General features: G+C 41.1%; 1 protein-coding gene across 6 annotated transcripts in view; it reads left to right on the forward strand.

Annotated features, from left to right (window-relative positions):
• Positions 1 to 24858, forward strand: part of PTPRG (protein tyrosine phosphatase receptor type G) — a 610478-nt gene that overhangs the window by 518922 nt on the left and 66698 nt on the right. For 2 of the 6 annotated variants that reach the window (XM_038410556.2, XM_038410555.2), the window contains exon 14: positions 9237 to 9323. The exons of the other annotated variants lie outside the window; for them this stretch is intronic. In XM_038410556.2, coding sequence (XP_038266484.1) covers positions 9237 to 9323 — 87 coding nt within the window. The remainder of the gene's footprint in view (positions 1 to 9236; positions 9324 to 24858) is intronic. 6 annotated transcript variants of the gene reach the window in all.

Here is a 24858-nt window from a genome sequence, read left to right on the forward strand (position 1 = left end):
GGTTCTCTTTCCCACTCTGTCATTGATTCATTGTGTGACCCTGTGCAAACCACTGAGTGTTTGATAGTAGTACCCTCGAGCTCAATGGCAGAGATCTCATTGACTTCAGTGAGAGCAAGATTAGGGCCCTTAATATCTCAGGGCCAGGCCTGTTCCCAACTGGTGTGTTAGTGATAAAACACTTAGTCTCGTCTGTAAATCTACAGGTGAAAAGTGCTAGGTAAGAGCCAAGTACTGTTGTTACAATTATCACTACTAATGAACATTCTCTAGGAAAGCTACCATTCGATATTGAACTCTACACTACAGCCTGTGTTGGAACCTATTGGAAGTGAGGGAGATTTCTGTCTGACTAGTGGTGGAGCTGCTGTTTGATCATTTTATGGGTTTTCTCTTATGAGTACCCATGATATTGTATTTTGTCTGATGTACTTTGCTGAAAAGTGAATATTGCTGTTATATTGCAAATTCACAGCACTTCTAAAATTGCTTGTTTAGTTTAATAAGAGAACCTACTTTCAATGTACTTAAAAATGTTCCTGTCTCTACTGAATGTCTCACTCTTGGAAGAGTTTAGGTAACATTTTCAAAAGCACCCAGTCCCATTTTCAAAAGGGACTTAGGTATCTAAGTCTCCCTGAAAGTCAATAGGACTTAGGCTTCCAAGTACCTAAGTCATTTTTGAAAATGGAATGTAGGTTCAAAAGTCACTGAAGCACTTTTGAAAATGTTGCCTGCCATCTTGGTGGCACTGAGTACTGACGTTTTGGACAGAGAAGGGCCAGAGCTGAAAGGTTTTGGTACCGATCCAATCTTTTCCAAAATTCAGGGGGGATGGATCCATTTTTTTCAGTCAGCCTGTGCTCTCACTGGCTTGGGAAGTTCAGCAGACGACTGGCTGAACAGTTCCCAGTCCTCTGGATAGTCACTACAGTGTCTTGGCTCTCTGGCTAGATCCCAAAAGTCCACCCCTTGCAGGGTATCATCTCTTCTCCCTGCGACTGCGCTCTGTTAGCAGCTTCCCTTCTTCGGCCTCTTCAGCAGTGGCACCTTCTTTCACAGCTATTGCCCCTTTTGTGGCAGCAGAACACAGACCCAGCAGCCACTTCGGTCAGGGACCCAGCTCCTGGTCACCTGACGCCTTGTCAGATGACTTAACTCATTGTCTCCCACTGAGGAATCAGGCCAAATCTCACATGAGTGCAGTTGAGTCCTCAATCCTCTTAAAGGGCCATTATGGAGCTATAGCCCAGTGCCAAGTTCAGGTCTGGAGTTAATCTTTTCTGAAGTTAGACGGCCCATGTTTTGTTTTGTGTCTGTCCACAGAATAGGCGCAGTATGGGCAATAGCATTACAAGTTTCTCCCACGCTGCCCTGACAAAATGAATCAAAACACCTTTCTGGAGGGACAGCCATCTCTAGAAGTGAAAGGGTAATTTAGCTCTTGGTGCCTCTGCTGAATTGTCCAGGAAACGATTTTAATCAGAGCTCTTTTCTGTGATGTCAGTAGTTGTCCACAAGAAGCTGAGTGGTGGTCTCAATCCAGCTGGTAACAATGCTCAACATTTCCAAGGTGGATTTCAGTCATTGCCCTAGAGTCTCTCTCTCATTGCCAATCACCTGAGAGATCCATTTATTATTTTACAAAATATTATTTGCATTGGCACAGCCACTATTAATAATGGCTTTCAATAAAACCTGCAGAATTCTCCAGGCTTCCCTTTCTGCCAGCCTCCTAGATTAGTTTGGCATGCAGTTGGTCCTTAAAGTGGAATAACCACAATACTTTCTTCTTCTAATTAAAAACCTTATTTTGAAGTTGCGCTGTATTGAACTTTGAAAACTAGCTACTTGAACACAGCAACTGTTTTTACTGCTCGGTTTGCTGTGAAACAAATTGCCATTTTCAAACCTAGTAAATGCCCAATCATTCTAGATGTGCAGAATATTTGCTTATTAAGATTGGTCTAAAACGTCAGTCCCACTAGATTCTGATTAATTCAAAAATTAACTGTTCAAGCAACCACTTACATACAGTAAGATGCAGATATGGTGTTACAGCAACACCTCAGGTGCTGATCCTTTATCAGGACATGACGGAAGCACATGATTAAATTCCACTGATGTCGATGAGATTGAAATGTATGCTTAAAGTTAAGAACATAAGAACGGCCACACTGGGTCAGACCAGTGGTCCATCTAGCCCAGTATCCTGTCTTCTGACAGTGACCAATGCCAGGTGCTTCAGAAGGAATGAGCAGAACAGGCAATCATCAAGTGATGCATCTCCTGTTATCCACTCCCAGCTTCTGGCAATCAGGGACTAGGGACACAGAGAGCATGAAGTGACATCCCTGACCCTCTTGGCTAATAGCCTTTGATGGACCTATCCTCCATGAACTTATCCAGTTCTTTTTTGAATACAGTTATAGTTTTTGCCTTCACAACATCCCCTGGCAATGAAGTTCCACAGGTTGACAGTGTGTTGTGGGTGTGAAGAAGTACTTCCTTATGTTTGTTTTAAACCTGCTACCTGTTAATTTCCCCTGGTTCTTGTGTTATGTGAAGGAGTAAATAACACTTCCCTAGTCACTTTCTCCACACCAGTCATGACTTTACAGACTTCTGTCATATTTTCCCCCTTGTCCCTTTTCCAAACTGAATAGACCCAGGCTTTTTAATCTCTCCTCATGTAGAAACTGCTCCACACCCCTCTTCGTTTCTGTTGCCCTTCACTGTACCTTTTTAATTCTAACAGATCTTTTTTTGAGATGGGGCGACCAGAACTGCACACAGTTTTCAAAATGTGGGTGCACCCTAGATTTGTATAGTGGCAGGATGATATTTTCTGATTTATTATCTATCTCTTTCCTAATGGTTCCTAACATTCGGTTAGCTTTTTTGACTGCTACTGCACGTTGAGTGGATGTTTTTGGTGAACTATCCATGATGACTCCAAGATTTCTTTCTTGAGTGGAAACAGCTAGTTTAGACCTCATCATGTTGTATGTATAGTTGGTATTATGTTTTCCAATGTGCATTACTTTGCATTTATCAACATGGAATTACATCTGGCATTTTGTTGCCTAGTCAGCTAGTTTTGTGAGATCCCTTTGTAACTCTTCACAGTCTGCTTTGGACTTAACTATTTTGAGTAGTTTCATATCGTCTGCAAACTTTGCCACCTCACTGTTGACCCCTTTTTCCAGGTCATTTATGAATATGTTGAACAGTATTGGTCCCAGTACAGATCCCTGGGGAGACCCTGCTATTTACCTCTCTCCATTCTGAAAACTGACTATTTATTCCTACCCTTTGTTTCCTGTCTTTTAACTTCCCTCTTACCCCATGTCTGCTTAGTTTAAGAGCCTTTGGTGAAGGACATTGTCAAAGGCTTTCTGAAAGTCCAACTACACTGTATCCACTGGATTGTCCCATATTTGTTGACCCCCTCAGAGAAGTCTAGTAGATTGGTGAGACATGATTTCCCTTCACAAAAGTGATGCTGACTCTTACCCAACAATTCATGTTCACCTATGTGTCTTTACTGTAGTTTCGCCGATTTGCCTCATTCTGAAGTCAGGCTTACTGGCCTGTAAACAGCCAGCATCACCTCTGGAGCCTTTTTACAAATTGGCGTCACATTAGCTCTCCTCCAGTCGTCTGGTACAGAAGCTGATTTAAGTGATAGATTACACAGCACAGTTAGTAGTTCTGCAATTTCATATCTGTATTCCTTTTGGGTGAATACCATCTGGTCCCGGTGATTTATTACTGTATAGTTTAACAGCTTGTTATCAGTCTGGGTCCGTTTCTCAGATTTGTCTCTTGTGCTTAAGTGGTGTCCTGAATTGGGATGGATTTAAGCACAGATATAAGTGCTTTCCTGAATCACAGTCTTAATAGTTAATGCTACAATTAATTTTAACATTTATGCTTGAAAAACTTAATTTTTCATGTATGATATCATACAGGTCAACATATCTGTTTTACCATGGATTCTACTACTATATGATTTTCAGTTTGCCATGTGGCTACATTTCTTCACTAGGGACTTTGTTCACAAAAAAAGACGCAGTTATATTGACATACCTTTTTCACATGTATTATCTAGGGGCATGAGACAGAGTAATAAGTATGGTGACATCCAAATGACCATTGTGTATGTTTGGTATGGACATGTTGGGATGTCAGTGGGTATCTGGCAGACCAGTGGATATATGTGAACATCCTTGGTGGTGATGTGGCAACATTCCTTGTATGTGGAAGGAATGACCCCGTCAACCTAGCTGGAAAACATGATCTGCTATATTCCCATAATAGGAACAAAATGATGAGAAGAAGGACTGCTACATCTCTCTCACATACACACTTTCTCTCTCCATTCTCTGCCCCAGCCTCCCCCAAGATCTTGTCTAGGACCAACCGTTCCAAACATTGTTTTTCAAAGGAAAACTATAGATTTGTGTGTAGTAAAAGTAATCATTCAAATTCAGTGCTGAGTTTCTATCATGCAAAAAGTGTACCATTAGCATTTTTAACAAAGGTTAAGAAGCAGCAAGACTTAGGAAACAACTAATCAATGGGTTTCAAAAGTTGTACCTACAGGTTTTCCACACCCATCCTTTTGACATGCAAGTGCAGGTCTCAGCATGTGCAGTGGATGCACCTGCAAAATTTGCCCAGGAGGGTGAGTTAAGAATCATGTGTGTTTTGTTGGCATAGGAATAAAAATGTGGGTGTGGTTCTGTTGGGACTGCACAAAGCCTCCCACAGCCATGCTGTTGCAGTCTGGAGAGAGTGGAGCTGTGGGTCAGAACCACAGTGTGTGGCCTCATAGGCTGGAGGTGAAGAAACATTCATAGGAAGAGATGTGAGCTCAGTCGGACGCCTAAGCACTTCCTCCAAGTGCTCAAACATGCTCGCTTTCTCCCAGACTATCGTCTGTTCCCCTACTCCCATACTGATCAGCACTGAACCTGCCTCTTGATTCCCCATCCCAGCTTCAGTGTTTCTGCCCCCTCTGCACCAGCAATTCCTTAATCACCTTCCAAACTTCCCCCTTCCCAGCGTCAGCAACATCCAGATGTTCTCTCCTTCCATGCACTGGCAGTACAGCATCTACCTACATTCTTATACTTGAGCCCATCACCTTGGTGTCTGAGCCCCCTGTGGGTTTTGCATTTCTACATGTGCAAAGTACTGCATGGAGTGTGGAGAATGCAGTGGCATGGTCCATCGTGCCCACCTCCCTGCAGTTTGGTTGGTCCATGTGATTCCTCACCAAAGAAGCAGTAGGGATGGGATGTATGCCATGTCCTTCCACCTCATTACTGCCATCTGAAAGAGGAGAAGCTATTAAAAATGGAGGAATCTGATGCCTAGCATCACTTTCTGAGGAGTTGAGTAGGTTTCACCATCACGTTCTCCCTCCCCAGTTTAGACAATGCAGAGAATCATGTCACAATTTATTTGCATGTGGCGTATACAATATAAAAGACGAGTCATATTTGGTTTCGGTGCCACTAGAGGTAAAGATACAGAAATAGTGTGGTTTCAGAGTAGCAGCCGTGTTAGTCTGTATTTGCAAAAAGAAAAGGAGTACTTGTGGCACCTTAGAGACTAACAAATTTATTTGAGCATAAGCTTTCGTGTACTTGCTTACTCAGGACATATGGTGGTGTCCTGATCATGCTCATTGAGGTGTGGCAGATCTCTGATCAGTTACCTCTTCTATATTGTGGAGAGCTGAAGCTCTCATTGTGCAAATGGCAGGTCATTGCTGCATTTTAAGTTTGAAACTCCGGGCAGCAGTTGGTTACTCGTTCAAGCTTCTAGCATCACTCGGAGTTCTCTTCATGCTTCAGACACAACATAAGACAATCCGTATAAATACTTTTCTGTCTGTATTTCAGCTTTTCAGAGTAAAACAATGTGAAGACCAGGGGAAAAAAGATCTTGTAATCCCAAAGCACGGTGTGCTGCAGCTATTTCAATTTGTTGTTAGTTTGTGGTGTTTGATCCAATCTTGTTGTGGGGAACTAAAAATGATCTCTTCTGGTTCCCCAGCTGCTCTCTGATGCTGGTGACATGTTTTTTTTGTGCTTGAATGGCTGACATAGTTAGGTGCAGCTGAGTGCAGTGAGGGCCCTGTCACATGAAACCTAATACTGCCATTCCTTTGCAAATTTTTACTCGGTAACTATTTCCCAAATGGCTACTTTAGGGCCTTTGAGAATTCACATGGAGTTGTCAGTTGTTATAGTAATGCACCCCCTGCTGCTGGATTGGCTTGGAGATATATGTTCAGGCTTTTGAACAAACTCATGCTCATTAGATCCCTCCATACACACACTAAAAAGGAGAGAGAGAGTCATTGGCTGAAGGTTGCTTTTTAAACATGATCTGTTGAGGACTGAAGTGAGTGTGTGTGGGAGAGAGAGAGAGAGAGAGAGAGAGAGATGGAAAATTGTCCCCTTCTGTTATTTCTACATTTGTTTAAGCCACTTTAGTTTTACTTTTCCCTGCAAGCTATTTAGATAGGAATTACAAGAGCTGTCAGTTTTCCTATTAGACGATGTGATGCTCATTTGTGTCTTTAACAAACAAAATGTATTGTTCTTTTTTTTTTTTTTTAAAGTAGGTGGGAGAGATGAAGAGGGTTTTGCCAAGCCAAGATACCCAGAACTTTAGAAAGAGAAAACTCATTAGTTGACATTTCTGGAACTGTGAAGAAGTCTAGAAAATTCAGCAACTATTTATATACAGGTTTTCAAAAACCTGTTTAGGAACTTTAAGTGCAGAAATTACTATTCACTCATCTCAAGATACTATGGGACAGATTCTGCTCTCATCCTATTGTAAACCTGAGTAATTCTATTAAATTTAGTAGTAACTCCACATTTATGCTGGTGTTAGCATGATCTGACTGTGTCAGGGTTTTCAATTTGTTTCAACCTGCCCTGCATGACTGAAAATTTGTTTAGTTCTAAATATGTGCTCAAATGTATTTAATTGCATTTCCAAATCACTGTTTCCTCTGTATTCTGAGGCAAATGGGAGGTGAATCTGATTCGCAGAGCTCAGTGCGGTGGGATAGATTCACCTCCCATTTGTCCCAGTGTATATGTGGAGTAACTCCACATTTATGCCAAGTAAACAAGAGCAGGATGTATCTAACCAGGGTGGATGGATGTGTAACTGAAGGCTTGTCTACACAGGGAGAATGCCTGGAGTAGTTAGCGTGCATTAATTACTAACTCCTTGTGTGGACACTCACTCCATGCTAAGAGTGCCTTTGTGCATACACTTGGAAGTGTATTAAGTTAAAGGACACAAAAGATATGTCTACACTTAGGCAGCATGCAGAGTAGACACTGTACACCCAGCTGGCACGGGTAGCAAGAGCAGAGTGGACAGTAGGTACTGCTTAGGCAAGTAAAGCACAAATATCAAAACCCTAGGGTATGTTCCCTACATGGTTCTTTATACCCTGAATCAGTACTTTCCACGTCTATACTGCTGTTTTTAGCAGTGCAGTATCCTGCTACCTCCCTTCTGCTGGAGTCTTTTTCCACTAAAGTGAAAAGCTCCAGCAGCAGGGAAAGGCTCTGGCCACTCCCCACTGCCACAGGCTACCTTTCCCTGCTGCCTCCCTCTGCCAGAGCCATTCACTGCTGAGCAAAGGGACACACTGCAATGTGGACATAGCCTGCCTTTCACTGCGGCATGTAGCTACTGTGTCACAAAACCCATAGGTTGATGGAAACCAAATTTGTTCTGAGTTTGTTTCATTTGATCTGTTCTACAGAGATTGGTAGCCTGAAAGCAGAGACAGCAGGTTATAGATGTTGTGATTATTTGAAGTAACAAAGAGGAGAGCTTGGTACAGCTGCTGCTTATTAGAGCCGCCAGGTATTGTCTAAAACTCTGATTCTGCATGTTACTGTACCTGGCATTGTCTGTGAGTGCCAGCTGCGGACATCCTAGAAAGAGCAGCAACATTCTAGATGAAAAGAGAAAGGAATTAGCAGCATCCTGAGGGAAAGGGATGAGGATGATGAAATTGTATGTTATTGCAGATATTGTTATATGTAACCATGCTTGCAAAAGAGATGCAGTATGTTAAGTGTTAAAAAGACTCAGAATTAAGCCTCAAATAAACCAGACGACTGAATAAAAGCAGTCTTGGTTCCTCTATTCCATATGCTGTAGACAGTTTTTAATATTACTCTAGGAAGAAAAATCCTGTTTTTAAGCCATTCCAGCTGGTCAGATCATGGATGGTATGTTGCTTAAAGGAAAAAAAACAGAACAGACTTTTTAAATGTTGATTTTTTTAAAAAAGGTGCCTGAGGCGATCCTGGCAATTACAAGAATTAATAGGCAGCAGGTTTTAAACAAACACAAGGAAGTACTTCTTCACACAACGTACAGTCAACCTGCAGAACTTGTTGCTAGAGGATGCTATGAAGGCCAAAAGTATAACTTGGTTCAAAAAAGAATTGGATAAATTCATGGAGGATAAGAGGTCTACTAGTGGCTATTAGCCAAGATGGTCAGGGATTCAACCCAATGCTCTGAGTGTCCCTAAGCCTCTGACTGCCAGAAGCTGGGACTGGATGACAGGGGATGGGATGAATCAATAATTGCCCTATTTTGTTCATTTCCTTGGAAGCATCTGGCACCAGCCACTGTCAGAAGACAGAATACTGGACTAGATAGGCTCTGGGTCTGACCCAGTATGGCCATTCTTACACTCTTAGGACTTTCAGAACCTTAGATCATTTATGTGAATTTCTTGTCCCCAGGGACTTTAAGGAGAAAGATCAGTGAAGTCAGAGGGAGCTCTTCCATTGGCTTGACTAGTTTTAGATTGGCTCTTATTCAAAAGATGTTGATGCATATTTAATAATAAAATATTTAACATGACTATAGAGTGAATTTTATACAATAGTAAATATTATAGTGGCAGACAGGATTTAACAGCTATTTAGAATTCCTTTTGTCTGTCTCCGCAAAGAATCTGACAATGTAAAATATTGTATTGTATTCTTTTTAACTTTATTATTTAAAAATGAGTCTGACAAGAGCAGAGAAAGTCAGAGATATCATTTGAATGGGAGGATGTGTATCTTTTTTTTCCCCATGTAGATCACTCAATTGAACTCGTACAGAATTGTTTTCAGCTAGTCTGAAAAACCCTGTTTATACACTTCTTGTCTCTTTTTATTTAGAGAGTGTAACAAAATAAAGTCCAAGGGCTTACCCCGACGTTTCCATGAAGTGCCACCTTCTGGGGAGAGAACAGAGAAGGGGAGCAGGTGAGGGCGGTACAGGTTGGGTGGGGAGTTTTTAATGCCTGGGGTGATTGACTCACTATGTATGTATGTATGTGAAATTAACCAAATTTGTTCATTCAGAATTCTTATTCTGAAATCACCTGTTATATATGCCAGATTCATTTCTGCAGTAACCCTCTTGAAGTCAGAGGGGTTACACCATTGATAAGTTTGATCCATTATCTTTAAAATGGTCAAACTTCATATTAAGGTTCTATTTATAGCTGGTTTATAAAGGGTTAACAAACAGTGAGTTTCGGACATGCATAATATGTGATGCTGATGATTAAGGTGTCACAGCAGGCCATAAGGCATGGTTATAACCATATTGGATGCTATACCAAGTTATGTCAATTGAGTATTTATTAAAACACTATTATTTATTTATCCTTTGTAAACTCTTTTTAAATGGAACCTTAATATAAAGTTGGACTTTTTAAAATGGTGATGAGAAAATGGGCCATTTAAAAAAGATTATTAGCGGTCATTGTGACTCTTTTGTGAAATATTTATATTATTTTTTAAGATTAAAACATTTTGCAAATAAGGAAAAAATGACAGTATAGCCTCTTTCTCTCCTGTGCTCCAAGGTACAGTTTATTACCCCATCCTTGTTTGAGCTGTTGCTGGGTTATATACTTTTATGTGATGCTCTAAAGAGTCTCTCTATTTGTATAATATGGTGTCTCATAAGCAGATCAGTTTCAGTCGGGTAGTACTCTCCTGGAAGAACTGTGAATGAAACATCCTATAATACAAGTAGATGCATCCTGGCCCAGTATACATTTATTGTAAAACAGTGAGATAACAGAAGCTGCCAGATAAATCATGTTTTCGTCCTCTCCCATGTAACTGTAAAGTGTAATCATGTAAGCGCCATATTCTCAATCCCATAGCAACATTCAGAGTAATATTAACACTAGTTAGTTTCACACCATGAGGCACTCTGGGTATGAAATTATAGGGTTAGGAATGTTCAAATCAATCCATTCATATACCTAGCTGAACGCACAGAATGGATCAGACCGCTGGATGAAATAATAAAGAACAGGAGTTATCTTAGTTATCTTCCTTTCTTAATATACAATCATAGAATCATAGAAGATTAGCGTTGGAAGGGACCTCAGGAGGCCATCTAGTCCAACCCCCTGCTCAAAGCAGGACCAACCCCAACTAAATCATCCCAGCCAGGGCTTTTTCAAGCCGGGCCTTAAAAACCTCTAAGGAAGGAGATTCCACCACCGCCCTAGGTAACCTATTCCAGTGCTTCATCACCTCCTAGTGAAATAGCGTTTCCTAATACCCTACCTAAACCTCCCCAACTGCAACTTGAGACCATTTCTCCTTGTTCTGTCATCTGCGACCACCGAGAACAGCCGAGCTCCATCCTCTTTGGAACCCTCCTTTAGGTAGTTGAAGGCTGCTATCAAATCCCCCCTCACTCTTCTGCAGACTAAACAAGCCCAGTTCCCTGTGCATACGTATATCAAGAGACAGTCTCTGTCCCAAAGAGCTTTTAGTCCAAATAAAGAAGGCAGACAAAGGTGGGGGGGAGCACAGAGGGGAAAGTGATGTGCCTCAACATCCCACAGCAGCTGAATGGCTGAGCCAGGAATAACACACCTGTCCCCTCAATCCCAGTAGAGTACCTTAAACACTAGACCACAGTGCTCTACCCCATATCCCCAGCCCACTTCTCATGCTCCCCAACACACTGGCTTGCTCTAGGCCTGTGCCACGTGCTGCTCTGCAGGGCTGCAGAGATCCAGAAATTCTATCTATGTACCATTCACAGTGTACTGTGTGCCCACCCCCACCCCTTGTGTGCTAATATGGGTCCAGTGTCCAATATGGAGGGCCTTTCATGGGCTCTGAATTGGGGTAAGTCGCTCACAGTATATGGAAAATTGAATCCACCTCTGTTCATAAATATGGAGTATTAGCACAGGGCTTTGTGCTTTGAATATAAGCTTAGCACTTCGCAAGGCTGCAGGAGGAGAATAAAAAGCTCTCTCAACCCATCCTGGGAAGTTAAAATGGCCATTCTTGCCATTTTAGCAACAATAGAATCTGTGGTTTGTTAACCAGGGTTTTTTCAGTTGTCAGGCTTGAGCAGTTGTTAATTTGTAAGAGGTGCTGGGGCTTGAGGAACTAGGTGCCAGGGTGCTAGCCATTTTTTTACGTTCATAAGTGATGCAGCAAGTCCAGAGGTGCTGGGGTTCAGCCCTGGCACAAATTAAGCACAGGGCTTGAGGATTTAATGTAGAGATGGGGCAGTTGCATGCCAGAGAAGTAACTGGCATCTAGAATCTGAGAGCATTTCTGAAAGCCACCTGCACTGACAGTTTCATCCTTCCTGCTTAGCCTATGTTGGTAAGGGAAGCATGGAAGCACAGGTGCTAAAAGAGATAACAGAGGATGCAGGGAGAGAACTGGAAAAAGGGGAACTTTTAAAGACTGCTGCTTGGATAGCATCTATTCTGCCTCCTGCCAGCCAATGACATTACAAACTAATGATGCTGGAGGAAGGTTGTGATTGGATAAGGGTAATACACGCTACAGTATTTTACTCTCCTGTGTTTTCTAATCAGAAGTACTCAGTTCCTAATCGTGGTAACATTCATTGCTACTTGGTGTCCATATTACAGATGCAAAACAAAACTTCTGGAAGTATTGTCCTAGTCCTACCTCATATCCTTCATTTTCTTGGGTTTTGAATTATTTTAATAAAAGCTTCCTCGCTCTTTCTTTCTCTCTTTCTCTCTCTCACTCATAGCACCAAGGAGCCCCAGTCATGGACCAGACTCCATTGTAGAAATACAGAACCAAATGACAGTCCATGCCCTAAAAAGCTTACACTCTCAGTATAAGACAAGAGACAACAGATGGATCCAGACAGACCGATGAGGGAGTACAAGAAAACAATGAGACAGTATTGGTCAGCATGATGGGGAATGGTCTCTGCACACCAGTGACCTAACCGTTGTCAAGTTTTTTTGATAGAAATCATGGCAAAGGAGAGTTCTAAGGAGGGATTATATATACCAGTCTTATTTACATTCCCCATTTGTTTTTGTGCACCTCAGTATTGCCTGGTTTTGGAGTGTCAGAGGTGGTTGTTCATGCGTCCTGTTCTCCAAAACTTTAACGAAGCTGGGTGCGAAAGTTAAAACTGACTCTAGGCTTCTTTATCTTGCATGACTAGCATTTACACAGCAGCAAAACAAGAATCTCCTGACCTTGGCATCATTACAGGCTTCTTCTTCATCAGATGAACTATTTCTCACCACTCTCTTCACTGTCTTTAGCCTTGAAGGGCTTTTCTTTCAATCTGTGTCTTCTTCAACAAGCTCTTTTTGGACTTTGCATAAGAAGAAATCCTACTTGTAGTCTCAGCTAATGGTTGAATTCCCCAGTTTCCTAATGACTATATGTTTGTCTTGTACCCTTGCCTTTTCCCTTTTGGGGGAGTTGAATCTCCGATAAAATATCAGTGGCATTTAGTTTACAGACCTGTTTGAACATGTTTTGTGATATTTAGGGTGACACACACCCATCGGATTTGATAGCAGTTACTCATGTTTCATAATAATTCAGGGTTTTTTTTCTTATTAAAGAAACTTTATTAAGTAACATAATTTGCATGTGGAAATCAGCCATAATTTGATTCTGGTGATATGTAATTTAATATTATACCTATTTACCCAGGAAAATTAATTATATCTCTTTGAGATCAATTCCAATACATATAAAAAAATTAAAATGTAAAAAAAAAAAACCCGAATGGGCAAGGAATAAATGATTCATTTTTCTCAGTCATGAAATACAATTTCCGTTTTCCAAAGAAAAATACAGTAATTAGGGAAATTTGCAAATGGAAGTTAGCCCTGTTTGGTCTGCCTCTTTATTTTGGTCATTTAATGAAGTATTTAATTAGCATTTATATAATTCATGTTTCAATATAATCTATTTTATAATTTCAAGTTTAAATATAAAATTGAAATGAGCTTAATGCAATATTGTTCAATGCAGAGCACCTAATTTCATAACATAGCTATGAAGATACTGAGACTGTGAATTACAAAAATTCATATTTTGTAAGGATGCAATCTACATTTTCTGAAACTGTGGGCTGAACTGTTATTTTTTTAACTTTTTCTAATTTGCATACATATTAGTCCCTGTTTAAATGATGTGTTAATTCTATTCATTAGACTTCAGTAAATGTGTTTAAGTCTCCAGATGATCAAGCTTAGGTCCCTGGGAAGCAAATTATGGACTTTCATGTTAAAAAACCTATTGCAAACGTGACATTTATCACCACTGAGCCAACTTATGTGTAGTTCTTGGCTACAGTCAGTAGGGTAAATCCAGTCTTTCTTTCTGACGCTTATTGTAATGATTATGATCTCTGAATAAGTAGCTGGTACCAGGCCCTTAGTGTCTCTTCAGAGATGATTGGGCACTTCAGAAACCACTCCACTCACGATGTGTTCAAAATGTCAATTCAGCTCTTCTGGAAAAGGGAAGCTTAATTCAAGCCCTAACGCAGATTGCTTCAAGGAGAGAGAATGCCAAAAAATTTTCGTTCCTAAGGACAGCAGTGCTTAATGTGGGGGCTGAGGTGACTAAAATTCCTTGAATGGCCGTGCTGATGGGGCCCCACAATTCATCTGGCCCATCCTTAGTACATGATTGGTTTTTGCTCTAAAACTGAAAATCTTCAGTCTTCATACCAGAATCATAGAAATTGCCACAAGGAAGCAGATTTTCAGAGTCCTTGCTTCCAGGTCCCTCCATCCTCCACGGACTGTAGTGAAGGTGGAAACAATCTGTTTATGATAACATGCTATGGGAAGAAAAGGGACTAGGAAGTGGTGTTAGAATTACATGACTTCAGTTGACTGTTGATTCGCCAGGGCTCATGTTGGGGTGACCCCTGAATGATGATTACACTGGGCGATGCCATGTGTTCTCTGATTAATAAAAAATGTGACGGCAAAAAACGTTCTTATGCCATTACAGTGAGAAAATGCCTACTGCATTAAAAAGCCTATATGTTAATTTACATCTGCTCTTGGAGCATATGGGCCTTCTCAAAAATCTGTGAAGAAAGATCAAAGGGAATTCGTTTGAATGTTTGTAGAAACAGAGGTTTAGAGTTCAGTATCACTGTTTTTGTTATCTACAAAACTACATGGAACAAGTTCCCCATTGTATAGTTTAAAGCAATAGGTGGAGTCTACCAGAAAGGAAGCTTGTTGTCCCTGCAGTATAGTTTTATACCAGATGCACAGAATTTTCTAGCTGAGGACAAGAATAATATTTTATGTACATTCACAGCGGCTACTTTATCTCACAACATCTGAATACGTAATCTCCTCCTTCTCTGTCGCATTCTGCTTGAGAAACAGCTGGGCACATTGGAAGGTATGAGGAACGCTCATATTTCACCACTATTTATAATACAAACCCATAGGCAGGGCCACTGGGAAATGAAAATTCCATGTTTTATTATTGATGGAAGGTTCCTATGGATTGTGGTGTTGCAGGATTGCAGATTTTAAGTTTTCATTTGGTTTTGGAGATCTCCTTCAGAGTGCAAGCCAATTCACTTTCTACATCTCTCGAGAGAACTGTTCTTTTACCTTGCAGTCTTCTCAAAAGGGGCTTAATTCTGAAGCCCAGTGCTAACATTAACAATTTCACTGCTGATTATTTTATTGGTAATGTCCATTGTATATGGATGGATTCATTTGAAAGCTCTGGAGGTCAACACAGGTGAGCTTGGCAGCTGCAAAACTAAACAGTGAGCCCAATCTTGCCCAAACACATTCTTGGGCTTACATTGCAGGAAAGGCGGTTTAGATTAGACATTAGAAAAAACTTCCTAACTGTCAAGGTAGTTAACCACTGGAACAAATTTCCCAGGAAGGTTGTGGAATCTCCGTCATTGGAGGTTTTTACTAGCCGGTCAGACAAACCCCTGTCAGGGCCAGCTCCGGGCACCAGCGTTCCAAGCAGGTGCGTGGGGCGGCAGATCCTCCAGCTGCGGCGCCAATTCGGCAGCAGCTTCTGTGTTCGCCCGGTGCAGTAGCAATTCGGTGGCAGCTTCTTCCCTTTGCCAGCCGTGGCGGCGGTGGTTTTTTTTCACTGCTTGGGGCAGCCAAAACTGTAGAGCCGGCCCTGACCCCTGTCAGGGATGGTGTAGGTAATACTTAGTCCTGCCATGAGTTCAGGATGACCTCTCGAGATCCCTTTCAGTCCTGCATTTCTATGAACTTGGAATTTCTCTGAGAAATTTCTGAACAATGAGGGGGACAGTTATGCCTTTCGGAAGACAGTGGTGCTGGAATTTGGGGTGAACCCCAACAGGGATTTCATAGAAGATGTTCTGACTCTCATCTGGCAATGCCTCCTTGAGCTGTGATAACTCAAGAGAGGAAGCCCTAGACTTCCTACCTGCAGTGGAGGATAACAAGGTGTAGCTGAGCCTTGAAAATAGCTTCTCCTTTGAAGGCAGAAACAGGTAGATCCTGCCTACCACTGTTATTAGGCAGGGTAGGGAGCTCTCAAGATGTAAGAGGCCGGATTCCTAGTTCATCCATTCTTGTGCTCCACACAAGAACAAGGGGTCAGCGAAAGTGGCTTTAAATCACCTTAGTGCCCCATGTGTGCAGCTGCCGACACCTGGTGCAAGTTTGAGCACCCACAAGCCTCGCTCAACGGTGCCCAAAAAGTGGGAAGGCAGCACTAGCTGACTGCAGGTAGTGGTCAGGACAGCTGGGGAGGATTCTGATTCAGCATCTTCCCCCAGGGAGCCCTGTTCTCAGAGCTCCTCCCTCAGCCTAGCAAGACCCCCAAAAAAGGAAGCATGACAGTAAGACCATTCCTCTTTCCATAAGCCAAATCCACCCTCAGGCACAAGAGCACTCCCTATTGAGGGAGGTGAACGCTTTGATTTCCATACATCCGCATACAGTGACTGTGTTATTGTGTGTGTGTGTGTACCTTTTCTCTCTGCTCTGAGAACATCACATTTCATTGGTGCATTGGAACAGGAGAGAGTGAGTTTGTTTGCAGGCAAAAAAAGAAGTTAATTAAACACACCGCATTCCACCACACGTCCTTGTGAAAAAAAGATTCATTTGTTAGTCAGCTGAAATTATCTTGCACTGAACGTCTTGTGCTGATGTGACAGGGTTTGCTTGCTCATATAAAAGCTGTTCAATTTGTCCTTTTATAAGTGAGAACAATAATTGCTCCCTTTCCAAACTGCAGTGTGTTCATGGTTTAAAAAGAAATAAATTGTGATCTCCAACTACAGATTTGTGGACATGTGCCCAAATGCAACCTGGAGTAACTAGGTGCAGCTCCCTTGGATGTGTCTGGGCCAAACACAGTGGTGTCATAAACAGTCCATGAAAGTCCCCCCTTGGCATAATACTCCTGGGGGCATTCTGCGCCAAAAATTTAAAAATTGTGTGCCAAAAAAATAAAAATTATGTGCACAGTATTTTAAAATTCTGCAAAATTCTGCAGATTTTATTTATCAAAATAATACTACATCACATCAGTTTCAATTATTTTGGTAATTTATTTCAAAATATGTCAGCAAGTATGTCTGTAACAACACAGGCACACACACAAAAATTCCCCCAGGAGTATAGAGTTAAAGAAACCCCTATGACAACCCAGTTCCTGTTTCTCTGCCCCCTTTCCCCCCAGAGCCCAGCCATGCCCCCCCCATCCCGGCCCAGATACCCGCACCCCATCCCCACCACAGCCCAGCCACGGGGTCTCCCCTTGCCCAGATACCCACACCCCTTTCCCCTCAGAGCCCAGCCACGGGGGCCCCCCCAGTCCAGACACCCACCCCCTCCCGCCCCAGAGCCCAGGGATCCAGAGGGAGAAACAGCCTGATGCTTGGTCCCAGGCTTGCATGGAGTTTCCTGCTTGCGGCCCTCTCCTTCCCTCAGGGCATGCTGGGAACTGCAGCTGCCAAGACCCCTCCAGCTCCTTTCCCCTTCCCCCCAGCAGTGTTTTCTATGTCCGAGCTGGGTCTGCTGGATCCAGCAGCCCCTAGTAGCTGCCAGCAGCACTGCAGCCCCTTTCTGTGGGGGAAAGGAAATTCTGCGCACACAGTGTTAATTTCTGCAAAATTCTGCATTGTGCAGTGGCACAGAATTGCTCCAGGAGTAGGTATAAATTGGTCACAAATAGAGGTATGTGGGTGCAAATTGCAAAGAACTGTGACATATTAAAAATACCCAGATTAAATTTTTAAAAAATCCTCCTAAAATGAGCAATATCTACAATATTTGTTTAATGGTGAGAATTGCTGAAGTTCCTCTGATAAGAGTTCATTAGACAACTCCCAGACTTCCTGGATCTCTGCAAAGAATTGGTCCAACAAATGATATTTAAAGCCATAGTATGCAATAATGTTAGGGTAAAAGAGCTCAGTGTCTGGATGGCTTTTTCGAGTCCATTGTGGAAGTATAACTTTCTGTGCTATAAATAAAGCATGTGAGAAAAATCACCAAGTTGATTTATCCATCCTGTCAAGTTGGCTGTAATCAGCTAGAAGACAAATAAATGGGTCAAAAGGTATTTCACACTTGAGTGATCTAGACAAGAAATCACAGACCTGAAATCAAAAGTCTGAGACACAGCTATCAGAGAGAATGGTAAAATGTTTCTCTATTTAATCTGTGTTTTATACAGGCTTCATCTTGCAAAATTCCTCAATTTAAGGCACAGGTAGAAAACTTGAAGGAAAACGTTACTGAGTTTCCAAGACCTCAACAGAGATGAAAATTGATGGAGTGGATCACTTAGTAAAATCATGAACAGAAGACTACAACTGTGCAAAGTCTTTGTATCAGTTAGATGGTATTCCTTAGAATGGGTGTAACAGCCTTAATAATTATCACTTTATTGGTCGCAAGGCTATAATCTAACCTCTCCACCAAACAGTACTAAAATTGCTACCAGAGATCACATAAGAATGTGGAGAGCATATACAGATGAGCAGGGGAAGACATCACAACCAGGATTATTAGGGTCATAGGTAATACAAAATAGAATAAGGATCAGAACCCAAAAAATCATGGAGAAAATTATATCTGCCTTTAGGGTCAGAGATCACTTTATGTGGGGTGAATGGAAAGGATTTCTGAAACCAAGTGACTATTCCCAGTTCTCTAGTGGAGAGCAATGAAGAGGTACCTGGGCGACTGGCTCTCTTTTAAACACTAACATTTAACACTAACACATTCACGTGTTTCTTGTTAAAATGCAGCGTCCAACGTATACTGCTTTTTACCCCCCAATCTTGAGACAGTGCTACAGTGACCAGTGTTAAAATTAAATGAGCAGAGATTTAAGAAATCAGTCAAAATAAAGTAGAATAAAGCCTACTCACCTATGTTCTGCAAATATGAACAGAAAACATATTAAAGAGGGTCTGTTGATAAGGGATCTAAACACAGACAGCCCTATTGGTAATGAATGGAAATGACTTGAGTTTCCTATCTTGTATCTCACTCATCTGAAACTCAGTTTTATCTTTAATCAGAATATTCATTTCAATATGATGATTCTTTTTATTAGATGTTTCAATACACAGATTAAGGCAAATGGAAGCTAATGCATTATCTGTGCACGTTGTATCTCTGCTCAAAACAGAACTGATCTGGGTATGAAAGTAGTTTCCAGTCCTCAGTTTAATTTTGACTCTTACACTGATGTCTGAAAGGCAGACTATCTTCTGCTACTAACTTGAAAATTCTTGACTTTTCTTGACAATCAGGGGGTCTATTAATACATGTTTCTAAATCCCACGATAATATTTAATGATGGTCCTTGATCTTTCAATCCTTTTGCATGACAAACATCTTTTCCCTTAACAGGAATACTCACAGCATTTTGAACCAAGGGATAGCTCTGAAACTTCAAAGATGTTCTTGTTTCTCTTTCCTTTTTATAAATATTTTTGAAATTTTTTATTCTCCCTTCTCACTCTGTGCCCTGTCTTTTTCAAACTCATTCTTGATCTTTGACTGAGATAGTACAGTCACCAGTGCTTCTTGAGGAATTAAAGTATCAGCAAAAACACTTGGTTATAGAATTTCTAGAATTTTTTTTATTGGAAAATTATCTGGCCAATGTTTATTAGGTCTGGGAAAGTGGATAAGTTCAAATAAGCATTGTCTTCATTTGCCCATTCTTCTTAATTACACTTAGCTTTAATAATGCTTACACTTTTTTTGTATTCGTTTGATCTTTCTGGTGTAATGAGCCTAAAATCTTTTGGATTTGTATTAGAGGATTGCTGCTGTTTGTGGGGCTTGTTTATTTGTTTAGAAAAATCCATGTAAGGAGCAGTTGCCCTATCGACTACTAAAGCTATTGGGCAGACCCTTAGCTTTTGTAAATCAGCAGAGATCTGCTTGCTTCAGCGAAGCTATGCCAGTTTAAAACAGCTGAGGCTATGGCTCAATATTCCCCCCACAATGTTTCATTGAGCACTAAGTTATTGTGATGTGTCTGATATTTGTGTTTCCTCATTACACTCATTAACCTTAGAATACAAGAAACATCTTAATTAAAAGTGTCTCCTCAATTATACCTCTGGCTTAGCTAGAATTGTGAAGAGTCAATAATATATCAGCACCATTAGGAACAGAATCTCCAAATGTACTGATCGCTAAAGAGATTTAATGATTCCCCAGACCTCTGCCTCAGAGACCCCTATTACATATGAGGTTTGTTATCTGTCCCTGCACAAATCTCGGCTTCTACAGCCATGGATGTGGAAAGAAGACTATCTGGATACCAAACATTCTGTCCTTTAGTGTGAGGAGCAGATTTTGTAAATTTTCTTACTGGAGTACTAGCATTAAATATTGTATTTCTTCTGTCCCCCATCAACTCTGTCTGTCAGGTACTAAACATCTGCTGTTCTTTTCTTTTGGCATCAGCTACTCTTGTGTTATGTTGATCAAAGGGTCTTCTCAGTACATTTGAAACCAAATTTTAATAAGAAGTTATAGGATTTTCCACAAAATTTTTGAAATTCCCTTTTCTATGTAAATGGCAAACAATAAAGACTTTCCATATTATTCACAACACTCAAAAAGAAAAACCTGCCCTAAATAGTCTGAACTTGAAATATGCCAAAATAGTCTTGGGAAGATTTTTCCCAGTCATCTATCCATCTTGACTCCCATCAGCAAATGTCCGGTTTCAGAGTAGCAACCGTGTTAGTCTGTATTCGCAAAAAAAAAAGGAGTACTTGTGGCACCTTAGAGACTAACAAATTTATTTGAGCATAAGCTTTCGTGAGCTACACCTCACTTCATCGGATGCATTTCATGAAGTGAGCTGTAGCTCACGAAAGCTTATGCTCAAATAAATTTGTTAGTCTCTAAGGTGCCACAAGTACTCCTTTTCTATCAGCAAATGTATCTTTCCAGTCTAGAAAGAAAGAGGGAACTGCCTTCCCATTGTATGGTTAATTATACTAAACAAATTTAAGAAGCTGTGAGTTCCAGTTAAAAATGGCCAATGCCTCAGATCAAGATGAGAACTAAATTTTAAGTACATTTAGTTGAATGCATGTCTAGATCCAAAAGCTGGTTTGGTGATCACCCAAGGAACACTTCAAATAAATATCAAGTACGGCTGCTACTCTGAAACCTGTTTTCTTATTGTAATTTAAAGAAAGGATAATCCTTCCGGCCGGAAAAGCAGGTCTCTTGTATTTTGGAAGCATTTACTGTTTTCAGGTGCATGTTCCAAGCAGAAGAGCAGTCTCTGCTACTCACTGTTAAAAGCCTTTTCTGAATTGCAATTTTTATAGGAAAGCTTCTGGCCCCAGTGAATCAGAGTTTGTGAAATAAAACATGAAAAGAATGCATCCAGTTTTTGGATCTGGACACAGCCACATGTACTTTAAATTTAGACTTAGTTTTCCTCTTATTCTAAGGTATGTCTCATTGGATATCTTTATAAAACTAGCTACTGTGTACAAGTCACACAAGCTCATTCTGTTGCTGGTATGGCAAAATAAGACCCAACTCTTGCAAACAGATGTGTTTGGGGCCTGCACAGAGCCCCAGTGCAATCTTGAGCTTCTAGTGTTGGTAATGATAGCCTGTCCCATTAGAGGAAGTCTTCATTGGTCACAGGAGTTCTTACAATTACAATTGTAAGAATTGTAACAATTGTAAGTAATTACAATTACTGTACAGTTCTTCACTTGGAGGAAAATATCACTGCCATTTAGAAAAGTTTTAGGCTACTTTCTGATACTCTACTGTAGTCAGGGTGTTGGAACTGAGCATTTTAATGAACTACTTAAGCTATCATTTGCTTGGATAACTGAATCTCTCACCATTTTAACCAGTAATATACAGCGTAGAAGATACAGTAGCTAGGCAGTTGCTAGCTTTGCAACATATACATACCCATTGCACTAAATACATCTGTGGCTCAGAGAGAAAAATGTGAATGCCGATACACTTTTTAGTACCTTACCTATACCCCATTTTTAAAGACTATGTTAAAATGCTGCCCATAGATTTTTAAACCCTGCTTTCTTGTCTAAATCCTCTGATTGGCAATGTATGTGCCTGAAAGCATACTCTCGGTGAAAAATACAGAAGAGAAAACCTCCTCCGTCACATGTGAAATTGCTGAGTGTAATCAACACAGATGTTGCAAGCTATTGATTAAAACTGGGGGAAATTCTGACTCTTCTGGCTCTGTCAAAGGTCACAAAGATAATAATTAGTTACCAAGTGTTACAAGGGTTAGTGTCATCACAAATAAGATTTCCCAATTGCTTTAGCTGTTCTCAGGGGACACTAGGAAGATGGGAGAAGGAAGCATGGAAAATGGGTTAAACTAAGATTTATCCACTTACAATTTGCAGTTGAAGAGCTTTGTAAATGCATTACATCATTGGCCACCTGGACACTTTTTGGTTGTACATCTGATGATGTTAGAAATGGGGGAGGGTTTGTGAAATCAAGTCTTTTGTGCATGTGTCATGCTTTCTAAAGCTGTTTAACCACTTCAATACCTTTTTATAAACGTTTATTGCATACTGACTGTGTTCTGCACTGTACACTACATAAAGGGAGACAACCCTTGGCCAAAGGAGTTTACAGTCTAAGGTTATTCTGTATAATCTGTTGGCATCAGGGGAACAAGGTTTGCAAATGAATCCTTTGTTTTTAACATGGACACTTCTGCAATAGATTGTAAATACTTGTAACCCATGCCTGCTCGATGTGGCATTCTGTCCCCCTCTAGTGGTGACTAGGCCAGCTGGAGATTGATGAGCCTGCTGCAGCCTTGGCTAAGAGACATAGTACGGACTACCACATATAACACCAATGGCCCTTGGTGGGTCATCAGAAGCAGGAATCAAACCTGGGATCTCTTGAGCTTAATGCACAAGCCTCTACTGCCTGAGTTAAAAGGCACATTTCTCTTAGCCAAGGCTGTAGCAGGCTCATCAATCTCTAGGTGGCCTAGCCACCACTAGAGGGGGACAGAGTGCCACGCCAAGCAGGCGGGGTTACATACTAAGGCCTGGTCTACACAAGGGGGGGGAATCAATCTAAGTTACACAACTTCAGCTAAATGAATAACAGCCGAAGTCGACATACTTAGATCTACTTACCGCAGTGTCTTCACTGTGGTAAGTCGGCAGCTGATGCTCCCCCGTCGACTCCGCTTGCACCTCTCTCCGTGGTGCGACAGGAGAGCGCTCGGCAGTCGATTTATCGCATCTAGACTAGATGCGATAAATCGACCCCCCGCTGAATCAATTGCTGCCCGTCGATCCAGCCAGTAATGTAGACAAGCCCTAAGTCAGCGATCCTTCTCTGCCAAAAAATCACAAGTCCTGACTGCCAAATTGTTTTTTCAGGTGGAAAGTTTTAACCTTTGATGTATTCTTTCAAATGGACCCTATCTTTAATTCTCACCCACTTCCTCTTATCCCGCTGTTTTATTCCCTCCCTTCTACATGCTAGCTACCGCTGACATTTACCTTGTGCAGCAAAGACATGTGCAGCTGTGCTTGAGGCAGAGAACAGCAGGGCTCTGATAAGCAGACAAAAACTGTAGAAGGCTATCCCCACTTTTCACTTCTGTTGCTTTGAGTGTATACGATTCGGAGAAGGTGTGTGATAAGATGCTGTGCCATCCTCTGCTGTGTTGCTAGCAGGGTGATCCACGAAATAAGAATCTTTATATTTAAATAAAAGTAACTTCTATACTTAGCTACCGTTCTTTCTAGAAAGGATCCACAGGAAAACAAACTCTGCTGTGTGATGTATCATTTCAACATAATACACTTCTACTGTTAATATGAATTACTTTGTGCACGCCGTGTTGGATGAGAGACCTATGTCACACAGGAAGTGAATGCTGCACACCTATAAATCTTTCACTTCAACACTGTGCACAACAGTGGTGTATTTTTTATGTCCAATTCCTTGTTCACACCCATATGTGTATATTTTGAACACACAAACCGTGCACGTGTTTGGGGAGGAAAAAATGACCTTGCTTGCCTATTTGATAGGCATCAAATGGCTTGTTTCTTTTGGCCTCTGGAAATGGCATGATGAGCTACTCCTCCACTGAGAAAGTGATCTGCATGCTTCTTCAAATACTTTCAATATCTGTATAAAACGCCCAAATTTTAAACCTGTTTAGCAACTTTACAATTGCTTTTGAATAGAAAAGTGACAGTAAAGGCATAGACGCTAATTGAATCACCAAAATGTTTTTTTTTAATTACTAGGTAAACAAGATACATTTCTTAACATACACTGAAGAAATTTTCATATCAGCAAAAGGGGTACCCAGTTAATGAGCACTATAATATTTTTTAGGTTACTTCGTTCTTATTGCTTAATGTCTTTTAACAGTGGTTGTCTTTTCCACAAAGTGCTTTCCTCTTAATTGTGAAAAGTGTAGCTTTTCTTTCCATCTGTGGAAAGGTGATTAGCAAAGCTTGCTTGTGTGATTCTGAATGACCAGAGGGCTTGGGAAAAGCGGAGGAACTGGTCTAAATGATCAAGTGTTATGTATTCTCTCAAGTGTTTGTTACACAGATTGGTGTAATTTTTTCAGCATGCTGACAGAGAGAGAGAGAGAAGGTTAGCCATTAAGGAAATAATTATACAAGGAGTACTAGAAATGCCTGCTCTATCTAGCAGAACATCCATTTTACAAACATAGGGCCAGACAGGCCACCTTAGTGAACATGTACTCGGCCAAGGAGTCCCATTCACTTCAGTGGGACTAATTGGGTGTGTAACAACTTGCTACTGTAAGGAAATAACCATAGGAAGTGTAGTGAAAGGGATAGTCTATTTTTATGCCATTGTATATAGACAAAGATTCCAGAGCCTTGGCACACTCTGTTCAGATACTGCATTGGCCTCTTCTAATCAACACTGCACAAGAAAGACAAGGTGGGGGAGGTAAT

This window comes from Dermochelys coriacea, chromosome 7, assembly GCF_009764565.3.
Source record: "Dermochelys coriacea isolate rDerCor1 chromosome 7, rDerCor1.pri.v4, whole genome shotgun sequence".
Lineage (NCBI taxonomy): Eukaryota > Metazoa > Chordata > Testudines > Dermochelyidae > Dermochelys > Dermochelys coriacea.